The sequence below is a fragment of the Vicugna pacos genome, chromosome 6 (genome assembly GCF_048564905.1).
Source record: "Vicugna pacos chromosome 6, VicPac4, whole genome shotgun sequence".
Classification (NCBI taxonomy): Eukaryota; Metazoa; Chordata; class Mammalia; order Artiodactyla; family Camelidae; genus Vicugna; species Vicugna pacos.
In genome coordinates, this window is record NC_132992.1 from 92986004 (window position 1) to 93007669 (window position 21666).

Sequence of the window (21666 nt, forward strand, 5' to 3'; positions counted from 1 at the left end):
GGGGACCCACCGCTCACACCTCCCCATGCCAGGCCCCACGAGTGGCAGTGAGCACGCTTCTACTCTGCTCCTGAATCTGGTAATCAGCTGTGTCACTGATGAAGCCAAATGAAAAGGCCCCCGGACCCCGGGCCGGGCGGGCTGGCAGGAAACAGGTAACTGACAGTCGTCTTCTCCATGACAAGCAAACAAGGAAAAGTACTTGACAAAAAGGAAAAGGAAAGCCCAACACAGTTTCCATCGTTAGAAAACAGTCACAACAGAAGAATGACAGTAAAACCTGTGCAGCAAAGGAAGGGGCTGGCCCAGAGCCCCTGGACCGGCCGAGCCCCACTGCACGAGCTGCCTCAGGACACCGACACAGGGGTCCAGCGGCAGGCGGGGCGCCCCGCGTGCGGCCGGCTCAGCACTACCTGGCCACCTCGTAGAGCACGCAGCCGGCACTCCACACGTCCATCTTGTAGGTGTAGAAGCCGTCGGTGAGGAGACACTCGGGGGCCCGGTACCAGCGGGTGGAGATGTACTCTGTGTACGGCTGCTTCGAGTACACACTCCGGCAGGACCCAAAGTCCCCTAATTTCAGGACATCCTGCTGCGAGGAGGGGAGCAGGGACAAATAACATCTCGTCAAGTAGCTCTTGTAACACCAACCATTTCAAATATTTACACACTAATGGGAGAATTACTGACATCTAAACTAGCTTGTAAAATATAAACTACTGGCTTTGTAAGCACCTGAAACTGCCTCTAACAGAAGAGGAAGTGGTGTTTCTATTCAGTGGAACAAATATTCTGGCTACGTTTTACAGATATTTCAAAACGTCTACTGGCTTCGGAAATTCTGAAGTCCCAGTGCAAGTCTACAAATGAGCTGCACACGCTGGTCACATCCCCTGTTACGCCTCAAACCCCCCATTCTGTCCAGCGCTTCTGGCAGCGTGGTTCCCGCTCGGGGGTGGCTGGGCCGGGGCAGGACAGACAGCCCAGGGAAACAGGTGTCAAGGCATTTCTTCCACCTTCTTTACCCCTCACATTCAAGTAATAAAACGCATGCTGTCAATACATTTGAAGCCTCTGGCTCCTACAGCCACAGTGAACACTGCACAGCACCACTCCTCACCAGACTCTCAGGAAACCTACTCTGCTCGCCTTTTACCTCTGTTCCCATTCCCGATACATTCAACACAAATTACCAGGCATGTTAAGGGGCAAGAAAAAACACAGTCTGAAGATTCAGACAAAGCACGCATCAAAACTGGGCTCAAATACAACACAGGTTTTAGAATTTTAGAATTACCAGACAGGAAACTTAAAATAACTATAATTAATTTGTCAAAGGCTCTAATGGAAAAAGTAAAGAGCATGCAAGTTCAGGTGGAAAACATAAGCAGAGAGATGGAAACCCTAAGAAAGAACCAAAAGGAAACACTAGAAATAAAAAAAAAACACTTAAACAAAAATTTTAAAATGACTGATAGGCTCAGCAATAGCCTAAGCACAGCCAAGGAAAGAACCACGGGGCCTGAAGACCCGCCTAGAGAGACTCCCCAAACTGAGACGCACAGCAGCAGAAGACTGGCAGAAACAGGACCGAGCACGCAGGAGCCGTGGGGCGGCTCCGCAGGGTGCGGCACACGTGTAACGTGGCCAGCTCTCAAAATGACGCTGACTGCAAGGAGCCAGCCCAAACAAGAGTACATGCCATCAGATTCCACTTATAGAACATTTCAGAAAATACACACTAATTCTGTAATGACAGAAAGTCAGCCAGTCTTCGCCTGGGGACAAGGGATGAGGAGGGAGGGGTCACCGAGGGGCAAGAGGAAACTTCTGGGGGCGACGGACTTGCCTGCTGACCTGACTGGGATGCTGTACGTTACACCCAAATGCACTGAACTGCGCACTTCACGTATGTATAGTTTCAGGGGTTTCAAGTGAGACAGATCTGAACTCGGTTCCTGCTTCTTCCACTTTACAAAGATAGTTTGAGTGGAGTTTATTTTTGCATATAGTATTAGAAGGATGCCTAAGATAACTTTTTTCCAGATGTCCACTTACATTGATGGCATTTATTAAATAAACTGTTTTTCCAAACTGGAAGAAAAGAAATTAAAATAGACATGGTATCCAGCTATCAGGGACTGAAAGCACATCTGATGGAAAGGTTTATATTCTACCTCTATTCTGATACCAATTCTTCATTTAAAGGTTCTTACCTTTATCAATATATTTTCTGGTTTTACGTCTCTGTGAAATATTCCATTTCTGCATGCAACATAAAACGGAGGATAGAATTAATGGTACTGCATTCATTCAAAATCTTGTATGCTGTATTTTTAATAAATGTTAATACATTTTTTAAACTTGAAAGCCACCAAGTCCCCAGGTGCGTACCTGTGCATATGGTCGAGAGATGTACACAGCTGGTACATATAGTGCGCAATTTTTTTTTCTGACAATGGGTGTCTTCTCCCTGTGTGATCAAGGAAACAGCCAAATATGGTTACCAATGGTCCACACCCCCTTTACTGAAACCAAAATAGAATCCATTTTTATTAACAATGTGAAAATCTGACTTTCTCAGTGAAAAACCACCTGAAGTAGTTCTAGGAAATACGGAGTCTATCTACAAAATATGCCAGTTAAAATTCAAGAGACTGGCACAATTTCACTTAAAATCCCAGCGCCATGCCTCTCTGACTGCAGAGCGGCAATCACAGGGCAGCTCAGCAGGACAACACAGCCTCGGGCGGCCCCAGGACGCGCCTTCTAACGCAGGATGCGGGATCGGGAGCTGTCCGGAGGCACGTGCAAATCCAGTGTTTCCCCAGCTTCCTGTCTAGATGGAGGGCTCCATTTCTAAGGGGGGCACCACACAGCTCGGAAGAGTACGTTTTCTTAATCCGACAAGACCGACGCTGGCTTTGGCTTTCACAGCCCACGGGCTCCTCTCACAGAGGCAGCGATCCTGACCATACTGTGGGCACCTGCTCCTGGGGGCGCCATCCCCTCGCCCTGCTCTCCACACCTTCCTCCCCTCCTGCCGTGTTCAGGATGCTCTAAAACTCCCAACACTACACTCCAGCATCCTAGCTACCCTCGTGCTGGACGATGTCACATTTCACTTGATTTTAATTTCAAAGGTCTATGTTTTTCGGTTATTAAGTTTTAAATCAGCAAAGTATCCACTCTCAACAATTCAGAAAACCATTCTTCTCTCCATGAGCATATGTCCCACTTGACATTTTTGGTCCTAAATTTGCAATTTCTGTTGAAAAAAATTAACACATTCTTTTTTCTGCGTAACAAGAATGTTCATGTTAACAATAGAAAGTAACTTAAATTATAAAATGTCTAAGTGAAATGAACTTTTTCCATGTCATACTATAATCTTTTTATCCCATTTCACGTAATTTATCATGTTTTCCAAAATTGAATTAAAAGAATTAAAACTAAGACTGTCAGCTTTCCCTAGCTTAAGGAATCCTGTAATTTTATTAATTATCTACATAAAGGTGAGAAGAAAGAAAACTTTACACAGGAGGCTGGATGAAGCTTCACGAAGTTCGGCCCTCCTCTGAGAGGGCTCTCACTGCCCCCTAAACAGCCTGACTCCCAAGACCCCTGTCTGCAGATCCCTGCTGGTACATGGGCTCTCAGGATACAGGAGCTTGTGAAGACCCAGACTGCTCCCCGCCCTCACCCCCAGACATTTCTGGCTCAGTAAGTCTGCTGTGCGGCCCCCAAAGCTGTCTTTCCAACACATTCTCAGAACTGGCTCCTGGGCCCAGTCCTCCCTTTGGAGACCACGCCTACCACATCCTCTTGTTTTGCCGAATGCTCCAGTCCCACCCATCTGTGGACGTTGCTGCACATGTGAACAGTTGTACTCATGCTTTCTGCTCCTGGAAGCACCCCTCCCAGCCATGTCCACACCTTACTTGTGGCATAATATTGTCACTATAGTCAACTGAACTTGAACTCCAGAAAGGTGGGCTCTTTTAGGAAAAGTCTAAACCATCCAATCTTCATAATCACCTTGGGAGCTTTTAAAAGGTAGATTCCAAGGCCCAAACCCAGACCTAGTGAACCACAAATCTAGGCAGGTGGGCCAGGAGCCTGTGTTTCCAGCTGCCTCCAGCCCCTGGTGTGAGGGCATCTTCAGGTGCCTGCCCTTTCTCTCTTCCCGGGTCCGATCCCTCACGTCAACGGCCTCGACCCCTTTGTAGCCCTGGAAGCAAGGACATGACTCTCTCCCCAGCCCCTCTGTAGGAATCCCTGCCTGCATAAGGGGCTACAGTGGAGCGAGGGAACCGCATGGACCATGCGGGATACTGGTCTGGACCATCGGAGTCCACACCCTCAACAAGGAGAGGAAAGACTATCAACTCTTCACAACAGTTTTTCCAAAACAAGATCCTAACTTTTCAGGCCCAAGGCTGCATCTGGTTCCCACCAGATTTTTGTTTACAAACATCTTGAAACAAATAAATAGAGTATAATTAATAAACTACTCTTAAGTTCCTCATATGAAATTCCTGAATGCCAGTAGACTGCAAACAGCATCTCCCTGGTCTGTTGTGGCTCTTCCGACCAAATTCACTTTTGCAAGTTAATTTTTACCAAATATTCTCTTTAAGAAGATTCTAAAGAATGGCACATACAATCCAGCAATGTGAAAACCCTAACAACGGTTAACTGTGGCGTCGGCTGTCAACACTGACTGAACATGACCGCCAGGGTAGCCGGCGCTGCGCACCACGTCCAGCACACTCCCCTTCCCACAAGGCTCTGGCCCCAGGTCTGGGCCTGGCTTTCCTGGTCAGGCCTGGAGGTGTCTGCTGGCTCCACCAGGGCACAGCCAAAGGCGCCTGGGCCCAGGGGCTCTGCCCCACGGTACCCAGTAAGCACGTTTGCTGGCAGTATTTTCCACAGGAGAGCCGTGCACTAGGCCACACTGCTCTGAGAGAGGGAAGAGGTCTTCACAGGCAGAGCCAGCAGGTGGGACGTCAGGATCAGCGTGGAGCTGGACGTCACCAGGGCCCCTCTCTCATCAACCAAGACAGATGCAAGGATGGGGTCCTCCCGCTTCTGCTCTTTGAAGCTGGCTCATCTTAGGCAAGTGCTGTAACTTCTGACCTTCAATTTCCTTCCCTCCGAATGGAGTGGAGCTCAGAGAGCTGGGAAGATGAAACACAGTAACACAGAGCAAGCCTGTGACAAACCGTACAGTTCCACGATAACGGCAGTGACCTCGCCAGCCAGGCACTGCTCTAAACACTCCACACGTGCTACTTGGTTTACTCCTCACAGCAACCCTGAGAGGCAGACACAACGTCCCCACTGCACAGACAAGAACGAAGGCTCATGGAGCGTGACCGCCTCCCATCACTACATACACTCGGCACTGTGAGTGCTGGACCCGGAGAGTGGTTCTGCGATATGGGTGATCCACGCTGCGTCAACATGGCCACACGGGAACAGCACTTCCCAGAAGCAGCAGCTTTAAAACTAACAGACAGCGCCATCGGCTTGGAAGAAAATGCCCGCGGCAAAAAGGCTGGGTCACTCACTCTGAATGGCACAGAGACCCACAGCGTGAAAACGAAGACACCGACCACTGTGTCAAATGTCTGAAGGAGTGTTAGGAAGGCCGTGACAGACTGACGTCACCTCCACTTTCCTTTCATACATGCATGACGGGACGGTGACATGGGAGGAAACTCTAAATAGTTCTCAAAGAGCTCTTTTAATAAGGACAGAACTAAAGTCGCTAAGTGATAAGAAAGCTAAGTGTCAGAGCAGAACTGTTAATGTTTTCTTCCTTTTTGTTGGTACTTAAAAAAATAGAGCATCTTACAATCTGGTGAGTCGGATCTGATGACCTATAAAAACAAGACTGAATTAATCTGACACGGTACTGTCATGCAAAATCATTAGGCCACACGGTGATAAGGCACCCCGCCCTAAGCCGTCCTGGGACTGAACTGTCACATTTGCTTCCAGTCAAACCAAGCTTGTTTTGCTTTTCCCTTCCTGGTTCACCCCCCAGTATCACAGATTTATTTTAGGACACCTGGCCCACTCACAGACTCTAAAAGGTATTACCCCAAGGTGACAAGGCCAGCCCAGTGGACCTACAACAACCTATGCTCCAGAAGGTGGCTGGTGACGAGGACTTCTGGGCCACGTGCCGCCAGGGGACAGTCTCTGGGTCTGGGTGGCCAAGTCTGTCAAGAGAGAAGCCGAGGCAGGAGGCTATGTGGCCCTAAAGCGGCCAGCAGAGGCCTGAGCAACCAGGGCTTTCCTGGTTTCACGATGGGCTGTCAAGAGGCAGTGTGCGTGGTGGTTAAGACAAGACTCTGGAACCAGACTGCCCGCATCCTACCCCCAGCTCTGTCTCTAATTAGGTAACTGACCTTGGACAGGTTACTCATCTCTCTCCTCCTTTTTATCACCTTTAAAGGGGGACCACGAATATCTGCCTGGTAAAATGAGCTAATTCCCATCGAGGGCTCAGAACAGTGCCTGGCACGTGGTTAGCACCCAGGACCTGCTACACATCATCATCACTGTCACTGTGGCCGGCTGGCACCCCGTGTCCGTGGTTTCTACATCCACGGGTTCCGCATATGAGGTTCCCGTGGTGGGCTGAATCCGTGGCTGTGGAATTGGTGGAAAGGAGGGCCGCTTTACATGAGGGACTTGAGAATCCACGGATTTGGGTATCTGAGCGCGCGGGTTGGGGGGACCCTAGAACCAATACCCTGCAGATTCTGAGGGACGACTGTATTTCCTCAATTCTAAGGCAGACTTTTTTTTTCTCCCACATTTTAACAACTCTGAAATCAGGATGCGTATTTCAATATGCAGTATCTCACAGTCACTGTGAGCTGTCTGTCCCACATTTTAACACCTCTGAAATTCAGATGCTCCTTACCACTGGCGCATCTTGGGTTCTGTAGTAGACACTTGGTGTTCACGTAATGAATGAGTGTCCGCTGAGCTATAATACATGAGTTTGTTTTCTGCAATTTCTCTCTGTAGACAGATACTAAAAGAAATGAACTCAATTTCTTCAATTATACAATTCCCCTACAACTGGGAAATTAAAGACATTTATTTCTAAAGAAAGCTTTCTCAAATCTAAACACACAGAAACTTGCCAGAAATTATTCCCTCTCCTTGAGTTTTAAAATCCCACACTCCAGGAAGCAACAATCAAAATTCTAATAAAAGACATGCACCTAACAACAAGAAAATTGTTACTAAACAAAGGATGTGATTGTGTAGATTCATTAAGATGCAAAATGTTGGCTTCCTGGTAAAAAGATTATCGTAAGTTACTGCAGAGTTCAGTGGTTGTCTTCTCTTGGTTCAGTCTGATACCCTCTCTGGATACTCTGTTACGTATGTATACCCACAAAGAGAATCAGAGTGAAGACGCTGTGTCAGATAGCATGTATCTGAAAACGCAGTCGTAGGGTAACACCTGTTTATCCAGGCTGTTTGGAGTAAGACCTTACGTGAAATTTCCAGATAATGAGATTTACTCCTTGAACATAAAACTCTCTTCTACACTAATCATTTTAAATGGAAATCTTTTAAAAACAATTCATTCACTTTCCCACCCTTCCCATCACCGTTTACAGAAGCAGTACTATGGCTGGCACCACATCCATTCCTTGGTTGCACTTTCTCTGACCTGTCTTGGGGACTCTGGCAATTTCCAGCTATTTGCCCAGACCACTCTCGGTTTTGTTTTGTTTCTTCTTTGGCCTCAGGTACATGTTTTATATTTTCAGTCCCCTCCCCCATTATCAGATTGTCACCTGTCACTTTCTGTTGGTATGCCAAGTTAGAGAACCTCCTTCTAAGAGCTCTATTTTTAACAGATTTTAGGCCAAGAAACCAGATGACTAAGTTTATTGAGAACTGTACTTAAAACAAGATTAAACAGATAACTGAGTGAGGGGCTTACCTATGAATAAAATACACAAGGCTTGTAACTTACAAGAAGTACCATATATTCCCAGATATAAGGCAATCTTCTATTTTCTCCAAAAGATGCAAAAAAAGTTTTTGGATCCAAAAGTTTTACATCAACTTTTACAGATATAGAAAAACTTCCCTACCTACGATATTTATTTTATTAGTAATTTACTAAAACACATTTGAAATCACAGGTAAGATAAATTAATTTGATACAATGCTTTGTTCCACTCTCTCACTTCATTAAAATAATTTTATTTGAACTCTTCACATGCATCTTCAACATCAGTGTCTTTCTCATCACAAGAACAGCCCCTCAATCTGTCTTCCCCAGCACGTCATCTTCAAATTGGGCCAAAATTGCCTGACAGCATCATACAGCAGGTTTTAAATCTTCTATGCCGCCGTCACTAAGACCATTTCCACTGTAGGCGGCCCCTCACGTGCAGAAGGCAGCCGGCTCTCCCTCTGTTGGGGACGTGTAACGTGGCCCGCACAGCACAGCACCTCCTGAACTGCTTTCCCAGTGACGCAGGCTCATCTATCCTGGGGTCTAACGCCACTGTGAGGTCAGACTGCAGGGTATCTCCCTCCTTTTCTCCTCTTCCCTCAGGTGACCTCCCTAAGCTTCCAAAACCAGCCGTGACCTCATCAGGGAAACGAGCTTTCCTAAACAGGGCAGCATTGTTCAAAAGAGAGGAAGTGAAGGAGCGCCCCCTACCCCCGGGGGCTCTGTAAGGACCCGAACAGGAGGCTCCCTCTCAGAGGGGCGGTCTGGGGAGGAGAGCCCTGCCTCACACTGAAGCACAGGCTAGAACATCGAGCAACCGCAGAGCCAGGAAGAGACCCTCAAAGGGGACAGGCTTGGGTGTGCAGTCCCCCGCAGGGCCCTGAAGTGAGGAAGGCCTGAGCTGTCTGCTGCCCTGTGCGCCCCTCACCCACATCACCCAGCCAGCCGCAGGGCCTTGTGGCTTTACTTCTCATCTGCAGCCGTGTTCTGAGTAGACAAGACTCCAGAAAAACACCTCCCCTGACCACTGCATCTTTATACAGAACTACTGCATGAGGCTGACTAATGATTTTGAGAACTAAAACCAAAGTATATGAGAACTACAGGCTTTAAAAGAGCTTAGATTAGTTTTCCAATTACTCTACGTACCTTGTATTAGCTCATAAATGTTCATGTCCATAAGTTCACATATTAGTGCAAGAGAACCAGATTTTCTGTCACTGAAGAAGAAAGTAGGTTTTACATTTTTTTCTTGTCTTACTCAGAAATAAACATGTAACTCACTTGTAAACATTTCTGATAAAGCAATACCACATCATACACAGACCAACGGGTAATGGCTGAAACAGTACAAGTTTTGATTTTCAAACAGTATTTCAGGTAAAAATAATTTAAAATAATAGTGAAAATCCACTTTAGGCAAAAAAAAAAAAAAAACCCTCTAAAAGCTACCCTCCTCCAACTTTTAAAGAGAAGGGTCTTAAAAACATAAAAGTAACTATGAACAGAAAGAAGAGGTTGAGGAGTTGGCCAAGCAAAACAATTACAGAAAGTAAGCTTTAATTCTTGCTCTATGGCTGCAAATTTAGTTTTAATTTACCTAAATTACTTCCCTATAATTGGGATACCTGACAATGCGGGGAGACAAACCCAAAATCCAATCAGGGGCAAAGAGGAGAAAGATGAGTCACGTCACCCCAGCATGATGTCTAGGCCCCAGACAGGGGGGCCTGAGTCACCCCGGGGCACCTCCGGGAGGCTGGACGGGGTCCCCGCTGCCCCGCGGGCCGAGAAGAGGCCCATGGGTGGTGGTGAACGGGCGCATCCCCCGCACCGGCGGCTGCGCCTCGCACACGGACTGCGGGCTCCGGCCTGGCCCAGGCTAAGCGCTCAGCACACGCCGGCCAGGAGGACGCCCAGCCGGGACAAGACACTGCAGCCTGAGTTTAGCACTGCTCAGCCCTCTGATTAAAACCTCCCGCACTGTGACTGTCAGTGCCTGTCATTTCCGGGCTGGGTGCAAAGGCCAGGCTCTGGGGCGGTGGGGGGGGGCGGGAACCTCTCGGAACCCCACCCACAGGGAGCCAGGCCCTGGGACCCTAGCCCTGTCCCCAGCCCAGGGGCCAGAGCCCCATGCACAGCTGCCAGTACCCTGCCTTCTTGATCAACTGGTAAACCTGTCTGTAATTTGAACAGAAATGAGAATCCCCTGGAATGATGTCAATTAGGCTAAGAAAGGCTACAAGAGACTGTACAGAGACGGCAATGGCAGGGCTACAGCAAGCTCAATCCCTGACACACAACAGCAGGGCTTCCCAGGAGGTCACGACTCAGACACCCGGCGCCTCCACCGTCTGCAGGGAGGCCCGGCTGCACTACAGGAGAGGAAACATTTGAATTACTTATGCTTTTATGACCTGGGGTCCCCTAAATGAAGGCCTTCCACGTTAGGAATCACATACAGCGCACATCTGCCCAAATAAGTGAGTGACTTAAGATAAAACAAAATTATTACTCTCTGAGCTACCACAAAGCAAATATCAAAAATGTTTACCATGCCTTTCTTTCTTAGAGAGAGACTTAATAATTATCATCCAATGTAGGTAGTTTTTAAAGCCCCGAATATACTTACAAAAGCACTTCATGCAACGTAAGAATGTTCGGGTGTGGATTCAGGCGCCTCAGAGCTTGTATCTCCCGGAGATTGTTCACTTGCTCGACACTATTGTGTAGGTAAAAACAGATAACCTCACAATTCAGGCCAACTTTAAAGTCACGGTTATTAAGCCATTATTTATTAACCATAATCACAACTGAAAAGCTCACAAATACATCAAGCAAGTTAATCATATTTTCTTTTTCCCATTAGTTGAACTTACGCATATTTTGTCTCTACATTATCTTATAAAAATCAAGGTTCTTAAAGCTTTGGACATATAGTCAAACTTTTCCCATCTAAGCTTTTGAAAGAATATCTTGGTGGTTTCCCACACAATTATTAATAAATACAGAAACATACTAAAATTTCCTATTAATCAGTTTATGGGAACTAAACCAACTGAGCAATGAGCAACTTTACCATCTGAAAATAACCATTTCAGATTCAGACTCAGCCTTCCCTTTTTTTTAAAATTTTTTTAATTGAAGTGTAGTTACTTTACAATGTTGTGTTAGTTTCAAGTGTATAGCAAAGTGATTCAATTATATATATATATATATACACATTCTTTTTCAGATTCTTTTCCATTATAGGTTATTACAAGATATTAAATATAGTTCCTTGTGCTGTACAGTAAGTCCTTGTTGTCTATTTTATATATGTAGTGTGTATATGTTAATCCCAAACTCCTAATTTATCCCTGCCCTTCTCTGCCCACTTTCCCCACTGGTATCCATAAATTTGTTCTCTATGTCTGTGAGGTGATTTCTGTTTCATAAACAAGTTCATTTGTATCATTTTCAGATTCCACATATAAGTAATAATCATATGATATTTGTCTTTCTCTGTCTGACTTACATCACTTAGTATGATTATCTCTAGGTCTATCCATGTTGTTGCAAATGGCATTTCATTCTTTTTTATGGCTGAGTAATATTCCATTGTGAACATACACCACAATTTCTTTATCCAATTATCTGTCACGGACAGATAGGTTGCTTTTGTGTCTTGGCTATTGTAAATAGTGCTGCTGTTAATTAACATTGGGGTGCATGTGTCTTTTCGAATTAGAGTTTTCTCTGGATCTGTGCCTAGGAGTGGGATTGCTAGATCATATGGTAACTCTATTTTTAGTTTTTTAAGGAACCTCCAAAACGTTCTGCATAGTCAGCCTTCCTTCATACCTTTAATGAAAGCTGTGCGTTTTTTCAACGTCATTCACCTGGTGACAGGTGTTCTCACAGCAGGTGTGTCTTGCTGCAGGCTTCTCTTGATGAAGACTGCTCTGCCTGCCACAGCGTTCACATCCCGAAGCACAACAGCACAAGTGACAGAGGCCGGCAGTCAGAAGCTGACTGTCACTACCCTCCAGACAGGCTCTTACAAGAGACGCTGCTCCCCATGGGGCCTGCCCAGTGGAACGCCTCGGCCCACCAGAGGCCTGTCTCACAGGCCCTGGAAGGAACTAACTCTGGGAATATCCTTCCTTTGAGCTGGCAGAACTCTGTTCCACCAACTTTTGACATATAGTGTAAAGCTCAACATTTTGTTTGGTTCTTCAAAGAGCAGTTATATCCAATAGTATATTATTATTGTTTTAAGTCAACATGGCCAAACATTTTAAGTCTCTCTCCTTCTAGCCAACAGACGGGAGCCTGGTACCTAAGAACCTGAGCTGTCTGCGTGTAAGGGTGTCTTTGACTAAAAGCTCTACACCCCTTTCACACTGTCCTCCCGGATTCCCTCCCTCACACCCAGGATGATATTCAAAATACTAGCAACTTGCACACAACGGTCACCAACCAACCAGGAAAGACACAGCCCGCAATGCTGGCACAGGATTCTAAAAGAGGGTGTGGGGTCCCTGTGAATCAGATACCATACCCTTCAGTTGCTGGAGAGAGGAGAGGACTGGGGAGTGCTGGGTAAGGGGCCAAGCACAGTGCGTGGGGGTGGGGGCAGCACTCGAGAGGCTCAAGATAGCAGCTATTTACCCTCCAGTACGTGAGCCTTTCACTATTCTAATACCCATTACAGGCAGCCACACCGGTTGGTGTGTACAGGGACCAGATCACGACCTTGTCAGTTCATCATATCAGCTTGGTACCAGCCCACCACCTGCTCCTCACCAGCACCCTGGCCTCCCCTGAATGCCTCTAGAACAGCACTTCCCAAAATGTGTCCCACCAAATTTTATTTCTCTGGAAAATGCTTCGTGAATAAATTTCGTGTTCAAAAGGCTTGAGACGGGCCCACTCTAGTTCCTTTTGGAGACTGACAATTTACAGCTGATGTTAAGAGCCTTCAAAAATCCTGCAAAATAAAGAAACCACTTTACCTTTATTTAAACCAGCATCTCCCAAGCTCCTGGATGATGCTAAATACCCGACATCGCATGGGGCAGGCCCTACAACAAAGAACAACCCGCGCCCAGATGTCAGCCACGCCGAGGGCGAGAAGCCCCTCTTCAGGTGGAAAGAGCAAGAAACCAACGCAGGAAGCAACAGTTCTAGCTTCTGAAGACCCTGTCTGAAAAAAGTTTTATAACCAGGCAGTCAAACAGCTGTCATTTAGACAAACGAATTTTCCCTTTTCTCATCTTTAGTATGAAAACCAGCTACAATACCCTGAAACGTATTTTGCTCACTGCAGACAGAAGCGTCCTACGCCTCGCCAGGCTCTCACTCACAAGTAAGGAACTCACACGAGCAGCAGAGAGGCATGCCCACCGCGGCACTGCTTGCCTCCGTCTCAGCAGCAGGCCTCACTAAAATGCGGATCAACTCTGCTCCCTCTTTTAAAAGTCATGAGGAAAAAATCTAAAAATCCTCAAGTAACCACTTTTCTTTGCCTTTTGTGGTCAAGTGGCATTCAGTTTATTTTTCATACTGTTCTGCTGGAAACAAAATATCATGATACAGGAATTTAGGCAGCCTCTGCTTCAAAAAGAACCAGATGATACCTACCATAATGGCCTTTTCCTACAACTGGAAAAGATTATATTACTAGGACTAAGCCTTTAAAAAGTTTTTTTAGTTAATTATGAAATTTCAACATTTCATTTCATTGGAAGGATTTTATGGAAAATAAGTTTTTCTAACCAATTCAACCTGTAGAAAGTCCTCAAGTGGTAAAAGGGGAAAAGAAGTGGTTATATTCCCATTAGACAAAATAGATTTCAAAATAAAGATTGCTACTATTTATGATTTCATGATGATAAAAGGCTCAGTACGTGAGGAAGACATGACAATTACAAATGTGTATTGCTAAATAACAGAGCTTCAACATACATGAAGTAAAAACCGACAGAACTAAAGGAAGAAAGAGTTGGAGACATCCACACCCCTCCACCATAGGTGGTAAAACAATCATGGAAAAAAACAGTAAAGATACAGAGACCCTAATAGCAATGCTAACCACCTGGGCCTAAATGACATTCACCTAACAGTGTATTCAACACCTACAGACAAAATACGCTTTTCAAGTGTATGTGGAATGCTCACACAGATGAACAAGATGCTGGACCAAAAGATAAGTCTCAATAAATTTCGAAATACTGAATACTTACAGAACGTGTTCTCTGACCACAATGGAATTAAATTAGAAACCACTAACAGTGAGCAATCTAGAAAATTCCTAAATATTTGCAAATTAAATAACAACCTCGTAAATAACCCCTGGATAAAGAAGGAATCACAAGGGAAATCAGAACGTTTCAAACCAAGTAATAAAGCAAAACATGTGAAAATTCATAGGATGCAAGTAAAACAGTGCTTAAAAGAACATTTACGACATCAAACGCCTGTGTTAGGAAGAAACGGTTAAAATCAAATATCTAAGTTGTCACCTTAAGAAAGTACAAGAAGAGAAAATTGAACCCAAAGTAAGTAGAAGAAAAGCAATAATAAATAAAAGGCAGAAATCAATGAACGAGAAACAACAGAGAGAATCAACAAAGCCCAGAACTGGTTCTTTGAAAAGGTAAGTAAAACCAACAAACTCCTGGCAAGACCCAAGGTGGGAAGAAAGACGTAAAACACTAGCACCAGGAACGGGAGAGGGGACACGACAGTCAGATGCTGAAGAGGCCGCAAGGGAGCATCACAAAAACGTACGCCAACAAATATGACGATTTAGACTAGGTGGACAAATCCCTCGAAAACCGTAATTACTGGATCTGACCCAAAATAAAGCTGAAAATCAGAACAGCCCTATGTTTATCAAAGAAAAGCCTCCTCACAAGTGACAGAACTGTTCTAAAATGACGTCATGTTGAGAGCTGCACCACTACACAGATCTCCTACAACTCACTCACCATGGGTGGATTTTATCACATGTAAATTATCTCTCAATAAAGCCTTAAAAATCTATGAAAATCCAAATTATCTGGCATAGTTCCATTTGGTTATTTACTATTCCATGGTGCCGATCCACCACGGTGTCATCACGCATTCCACCACTTCATTTCGTTTCCAGTTTGTTACCACCATGATTTCACTGGTGAAATACTTCAGACATTTAAGAAGGAAATACTTTTACACATCTCACAAAAGAAGATACAAGAATGGCCAACAAGCACAAGAATAAGTATTCATCATTAGTCATCAGGGAGGCGGAAACAAAAGCACAGTGAAGTTAACAACACACACTCACCAGAATGGCTAAAATTTTAAAGACTGACACCACCAAATGCTGAAGATACGGGGCAATGGGAACTCTCATTCTCCACTGGTGGGAATATACAAAGGCACAAACAATCACTTTGGAAAAAAGCTTGGCCGTTTCTTATGAAGTTAAACATACACCTACCCTTTGACCCAGCAATGCTATTTCTAGGTAATTAGTAACTACCTAAGAAAAATGAAAACATATAACCACAAGTTTTGTAGCAGCTTTATTCATAGCAGCCCCAAAACCAGGAACAAAACCCAAAACTCCATCAACAGGGGACTGGATAAGTTGTGTTGCAGCCACGGACTGGAATGAATACTACTCATCAGGAAAAAGGTCTAAACTACCGGTATGACAGTGTGGGTGAGTCTCAAAGACTTCATGCTGAGCTAAAGGAGCTGGACACAAGAGCACATACTGTGAGATTCCATTTAATACGGATTTCTAGAATAGGATAAAGGAAAAGAAAACAAATCCCAGAATAGTGCTACTTGGGATGGGGGTGGAGGATTGACTGTAAAGAGACATAAAGGAAATTTCTAGGGTGACAGAAATAGTTTATGTCTTGATTACATAGGGATATCTATTTGCCAAAATTATAGTTTAAAAATATGCATTTCAATGTATGCAAATTTTGCCTTTAAAAAGATTGCATAATCATAACCAAGTGGGGAAAGAGACTGGGTGGAGCTATAGATTAAATAAAAATTACAGGGTTAACAACAACAGAAAACTACAGGGTTGTTCATAGTGGCTGCCAGGTATCTGGGGTTCATTATACTAGTCCATTTACTTTGTATATGTTTGAAATTTTTTACAATTATATTCTTTTTAAGTAAAAGAGCTTTTAGAGTGACTCATGAATTTCTTACCTTTGTTTTTATTTAAGACCTTACAAAGAAGACTTTTCATTTTTGTAAAAGTAATTTGAAGATCATTTAGTGATGTGACTTGAGAAAAATTGTGTTCCAAGTCAAGGGTAGAAGGCGGCATTACCTCCTGCGGCACGGAGGGGCACTGGAGAGGACACGGGCTCTGGACCTGCACAGACCTGGGGCCCACGCTGGGCTGCACTCCTCACCAGCTGGCCGACACCAGGCACGTGAGGGACTCATCTCTCACTGTGGGTCGGTCCCTAATCCGAAAGAAGACTCTCACCCAGGGCTGCGCTGAGGATTAAAAGATGTGCCCATAGTTCACACATCGCTGGGCACCAGATGCTCGGGGAACAACTGCTGTAATCTCCATCTTTATCACTGCTATTATCGCACTTCAAATTTCCACACAGCCTTCAAACCACTCTGCCAACTAACCCTCACCATCTGTCACGTGACAAGTTGATCCACTACTTGGTTATTTAACTCTCACAACGACCCTATGAGGTGGATACTGTGCTGATCTCCGCTGCATAAAGAAAGAAACAGGCCCAGGGAGATGGATGAATTGTCTAAGGTCACACAACTAAGAGAGGAAGAGCTGCCAGTTCTGCCTTCAGGGTCTGAGCTGGTAACCTGTGACTAGGATCTGCACCTGTTCATCTTGCTGCTTCAGGACACAGAGATCCTAAATACGAGACTAGGGATTTTTTTGAATGACTCATTCTGTTTCTTTATAATATTTCTATAGGAAGAATACCGAATACAATCGCAGCTCAAAGAGCCCTCTTAATAACTGTGTACTCCTGGTGAGTCCAAGTGGAGATTCTGAAGACATACCAAAAAAGTTATCAAACAGCATGGTCATGCTGCAGCCCTTGCTCAAGTAACTGACCTCGTTATCCCCAAACCATGGCTGTGAGCAGCTCCGAGGAAAACAGGCCTCAGGAGCTGAAGTACCCTTCCCGACGCAAACAAGCTGGTTTATTTTACTTTACCTGGACTTCATACTAGCCATGATTATTGCAAAACCCATCCATTTCTATTTCAGTAAGAGCAGAAAGAAAGGAGTAGAAGTAAAGCTTGGAGGAGGTGGGGGTCAGCCTGCCGGCGGGTCTCAGCTTGTCCTGCCGCCCGCAGCCACACAAGGGGACGCTGAGGGCTCGTCTAGGTGACGATGAGGGGGGCAGACGTGAATTCTACAGGGACCCGAAATTATTCTCCAAGTGATAAGATCAAATTGTTTAGTAATGATGACAGACACTCCAGAGCTCTAAAAGCTAGAAACAGAATTTTCATGGTTGAAAAGCAAAAATAAAACCAAAGACCAGCATAAAACTTACGGATCAAGTGACAGTGACACTGAAACATCCAATAAATTATCAGCAACAATATTCCTATAAATGACACCAAAGGCAGTTGTCTTTTTTCTAGAAACTATAAAGTCATTTTTTCCTGTAAATCAGAAATAGTAACATCTTTTTCATGAAAGAAGCTATGTGCAACATGACTCATTCCAGATCTCCTATGGTCATTTTCTGTTTGTTCTGAGTTGTTTTTTACCTTTTATTTTGAGATTATTTTAGATTTAACAGAAGAGTTGCATCGCTAGTACTGAAGTCCCCTTCACCCGGCTCCCCTAATGTTAACATCTTACATAACATCCGTCAAACCCAAAAATTAGCACTGATATAACTCTGTCAGCTCTACTAGACTCTTTATTTGGATTTCCTCCCCTTGTCCACCAATGTCTTTTTCTCTTACAAGATCCAGGTATCACACTGCAATTAAGTTGTCATGTCCCCTCAGTCACCTCCACACTTTGTTTTTCATTACCTTCATAGTTTTGAGGAGCACTGGGCAGGCATTTTGCAGAATGCCCCTCAATCTGGGCCCTTCTGACATATTCTCATAAATCAGCTGAGACTGTGGGGATCTTCAGGAAAGAACAGCATGGGGGCGATATGCTCTTCCTGCCCCATTTTATCAGAGGCACATGTCTCATTACTGATGATGTTAATCTTAATCATGCGGTTAGGGCAACAGCTACCAGCTATCTCACTGTAAAGTTCCTGTCTCTCCCTTTCTACCTTCTATCCTGTATAAGCAAATCACCAAGTCCAGCCCTCACTGAAAAGGAAGGCAACCAAGCCCCACCTTCTGAAGGAAGGACTATCAAACAATTTGTGGACATAAGTTAAAACCACCACAGGAATTAATAAATATTTGGGGGGAGATCATTTGCAGCTGTGCAGAAATTCTGCTCCCTTTGAAGTTTCACCTACTAATTTTAGCATTCATCGGTTTATCTCGCCTACAGAAATTACCACTGTGGCATTCTGATGAAGACTTTCTATTTCCCTCATTCCTTCTATATTTATGAATTGGAGCTCTTCTATCAGGAAGAATTTTCCCCTCATCCCATTTATTCACTCAGTCGTATGTTTACATCAGTTTACACTCATGGGTATTTAATGAGGAGGGTGTACATGGGTCAGGACACCCGCGTACTGGCTCTGCTGCTGACAGGACCTAGGGGCACTGACATTCCAGTAGCAACGAGCGTGCTTAGTGCCAAAGTCTTGTTTTCTAAATACCTTTCTCCAGTAAAAGGAACCAAAACTCCTTCAAGAAATGGAAGATTCTAGGGGCCGGAGAAATACAAGATGAGCTTAGAGAATCTCGGCGTACCAAAAAGTAAAGAAGTGTTAAAAAAAAAAAAGAAAAAGAAAAAGGATGGGGGGTGTCAAAAAAAACAGGAGCCAACGTGAAAATGCTCCCCATTGCCAGAGCCGGCTCAGTTTTAGCTGGAACTATGACCAAATACATAACAATAGCACTGGATCATCATCTCCTATAGTTTTGAACATATACATCAAGAGCAAATAACCACAAGAAAAAACCCCAAATCCAATTCCCCTTGGGTCTGGATTGCGCAGGCTAGCAGACACCTAGCAAAACTAAGCTCGAGATTCTATCACCAATTCCGTACATCAGAGAGCCACAAAATACCACGAGCTCGAAGTGTACTTCCATTTAAGTAAAGCCAGTAATCCCCCGTGTACACAAACTTGAAAAAAAAAAAGCAAAGTATCACTGATTCAGTGGTATTTATTAAAAATCTTTACTTATTATAGGTTTTTAAAAGAAAAATATGTGTTCTAATCAATCACCTTTAAAGTTAAGGCAAGGAGCATGAACCGTTTCTGAAACAGGACAAACGATGGCACACCCAGCAGTGAAGGCTCCCCTCCACCCACTGGCCCGTACCCCGCCCACCTCGCCAGCTGCTTTCCAGTCATTCCCTTGATTAGTCTTAAAGCACCGCACAACATGGAAGCCAGGGCCCTTTCAGCGTCGGGGACCCAGTGGATCCAGGACACCCTTGCCTGCTAGGAAGCCACGTCCCTCCAGTAACTCCACGTTCTCCTCGGGGACCGAGGTTACATGAAGGCACTTTTCCAGACAAACTGAGCGTTGCCCGTCCCCCCACCAAAGGACTGCTCCTTAAAGTATCTAACCTTGGATGGAAATGTTTCTAAAACGTGTTCCAGGTATCTCCACCTTCCTGAAGGCACATCTGGGACCAAGTGTGACCACTCCTCGATGGCTGGTTCAACAAGCGAAACTGACTGTGCGTTATTCGGACACAGCAAGTCTCAGAAGAGCGTGAAGGCTGTGGGCTGTTTGTCCGGTCCGCCTTCTGCATCTGTCTCGTCACCAAAACAACGGCCGGCAAGTCCTGCTGTAGCTGAGAGCGCAGCCTCCCCAGCGTGCGAGCCAGAGCCCGCGCTGCTCCAAGGCCTCTCGGCTCTGCTGGGTTTGTGCTGCCTTTCCCGAAGGTGGCTGCTTAAGGCAGTCTGCTCTCCGATGCGGGACCGTCAGTACACTGTGCGTCAAATTCCCTGCCATGTGTAGTTTAAAGGTGAAGACAGGGAAGACAAACACACACAAAGAATTCAGAACACACAGAAGAAGAAATGACAGAACAGAGGGAAACAGACTCAGAGCTGGGCAGCTGTAGGTGAACACCGCATGCTTTGGTCTGGCTCTGCCTGCCTCGTGACTTGGAGTGACACCTGTCAAGTCACTTCACACCTCTCACCGCGGGTCCTCCCGCGCAAAGCAGAGATGGTTACGACTACCCCGCAGGGATGTCATGAGGGTGGAATCACTGCTCTCCATACTCTGACACAACTGTCGTACGCTCCTTTCCGATCTGAGAAATTATTTTTCATACTAAGAGTTTGAAATCAAGATCTATACCCCAAACACTGCAGAAGGCTCTATATCAATGTGGGGGAATTACTGTTTTTTTAAAATGTGTAATAGATATCTTGAGACTTCAATTTTTTGATATTTAAAAAAAAAGCTGCGTTCCAAACGTCTTTATCGAAAAGTTTAACAGTTGCACTAAAGCCATCATTTACTTCAATAATCTGAGTTTCCTAACCATATCTGGTTTTTGACTCATTAATGCGATACATGTTAAGAAGGTGTGAACTCAAGGACTTTAAGAGACTGCTCTGTGGCCCCCACAGAACGAGTCCAGAACCAGAGCTCCCCTCTCCACAAATGACAACCCGTCACTCCCAGGAAATACATTTCTCTAATCCTAGGTGAAATTATTTTTCAATATAGTAACTGACTCACAACTAATTAAACAACAGAGACCTCTAAAGTCTTTGATCTAAGTTTTCATTTATAAAAATCCAACATACACACAACTCCTTGGAACATACAGACTATTTAAACTGAGGCATACTTTCACAACTTAAATTTTTTGTGATTATTAATCACTGATATTACAGTAAATACGGAAATGAGTAAACTCTAGTATGGTAAACAAAAAATCAGCCCATAACCCTCACTGCCCAGAGGAATCTGATTGTGTCTTACATACTATTACATGAATACAACTTTCCCATTGATATAAAGCTGCCCTTACTGACTTCACCTGCACCTGTGTCCAGTCTGGAACATGTGACTGCCTACCTGTCAAAGTGCTGTTTCATCTGTTTACACGCGTAGCAGTTTCCGTCTCTCAGGCTCTGCATCTTCATCACCTCAGAAAATGTCCCCTCTCCTATCTTGCCGATTGCTTTATAGTCTGTAAGTAAAAACAATTTAAAAAATGAAATTTTATGTATGCATTTGCTTTATACTCACTTCCAGACAGCAGACTTCTTTATCTCTAAGATAATCACTATGTCAGATCCATTCCTGCTTGAAATACCCACAGTAGTTTCTGTTTTCCTGACTGAAACTTGACAGATACAGAAATGAGTTCCTGAAGTGAGGTGCTGCCAACAACAAAAACCTGAAAAGCAGTATCTTGAGGACTGTTCACCAATGTTTGCTAAAGTTCAGTGTTTCCCTCATTTTTAAAATTGAAGTCTAATTGATTTACAATGTTGTGCTAGTTTCTGGTGTACAGCATAGTGATTCAGCTATACATC

General features: G+C 44.6%; 1 protein-coding gene across 11 annotated transcripts in view; it reads right to left on the bottom strand.

Annotated features, from left to right (window-relative positions):
* MOK (MOK protein kinase) overlaps positions 1 to 21666 on the bottom strand; it is a 44359-nt gene that overhangs the window by 5063 nt on the left and 17630 nt on the right. For 3 of the 11 annotated variants that reach the window (XM_072963743.1, XM_072963745.1, XM_072963748.1), the window contains 7 exons: positions 21203 to 21317; positions 10635 to 10724; positions 9152 to 9222; positions 6941 to 7054; positions 2395 to 2473; positions 2217 to 2265; positions 414 to 592 (listed from right to left, as the gene is read on the bottom strand). In XM_072963743.1, coding sequence (XP_072819844.1) covers positions 414 to 592; positions 2217 to 2265; positions 2395 to 2473; positions 6941 to 7054; positions 9152 to 9222; positions 10635 to 10724; positions 21203 to 21317 — 697 coding nt within the window. Of the gene's footprint in view, positions 1 to 410; positions 593 to 2216; positions 2266 to 2394; positions 2474 to 6940; positions 7055 to 9151; positions 9223 to 10634; positions 10725 to 19728; positions 20058 to 21202; positions 21318 to 21666 lie in introns of those variants that run through there. The other 8 variants (XM_072963744.1, XM_072963749.1, XM_072963750.1 and 5 more) reach the window with 6 other exon arrangements.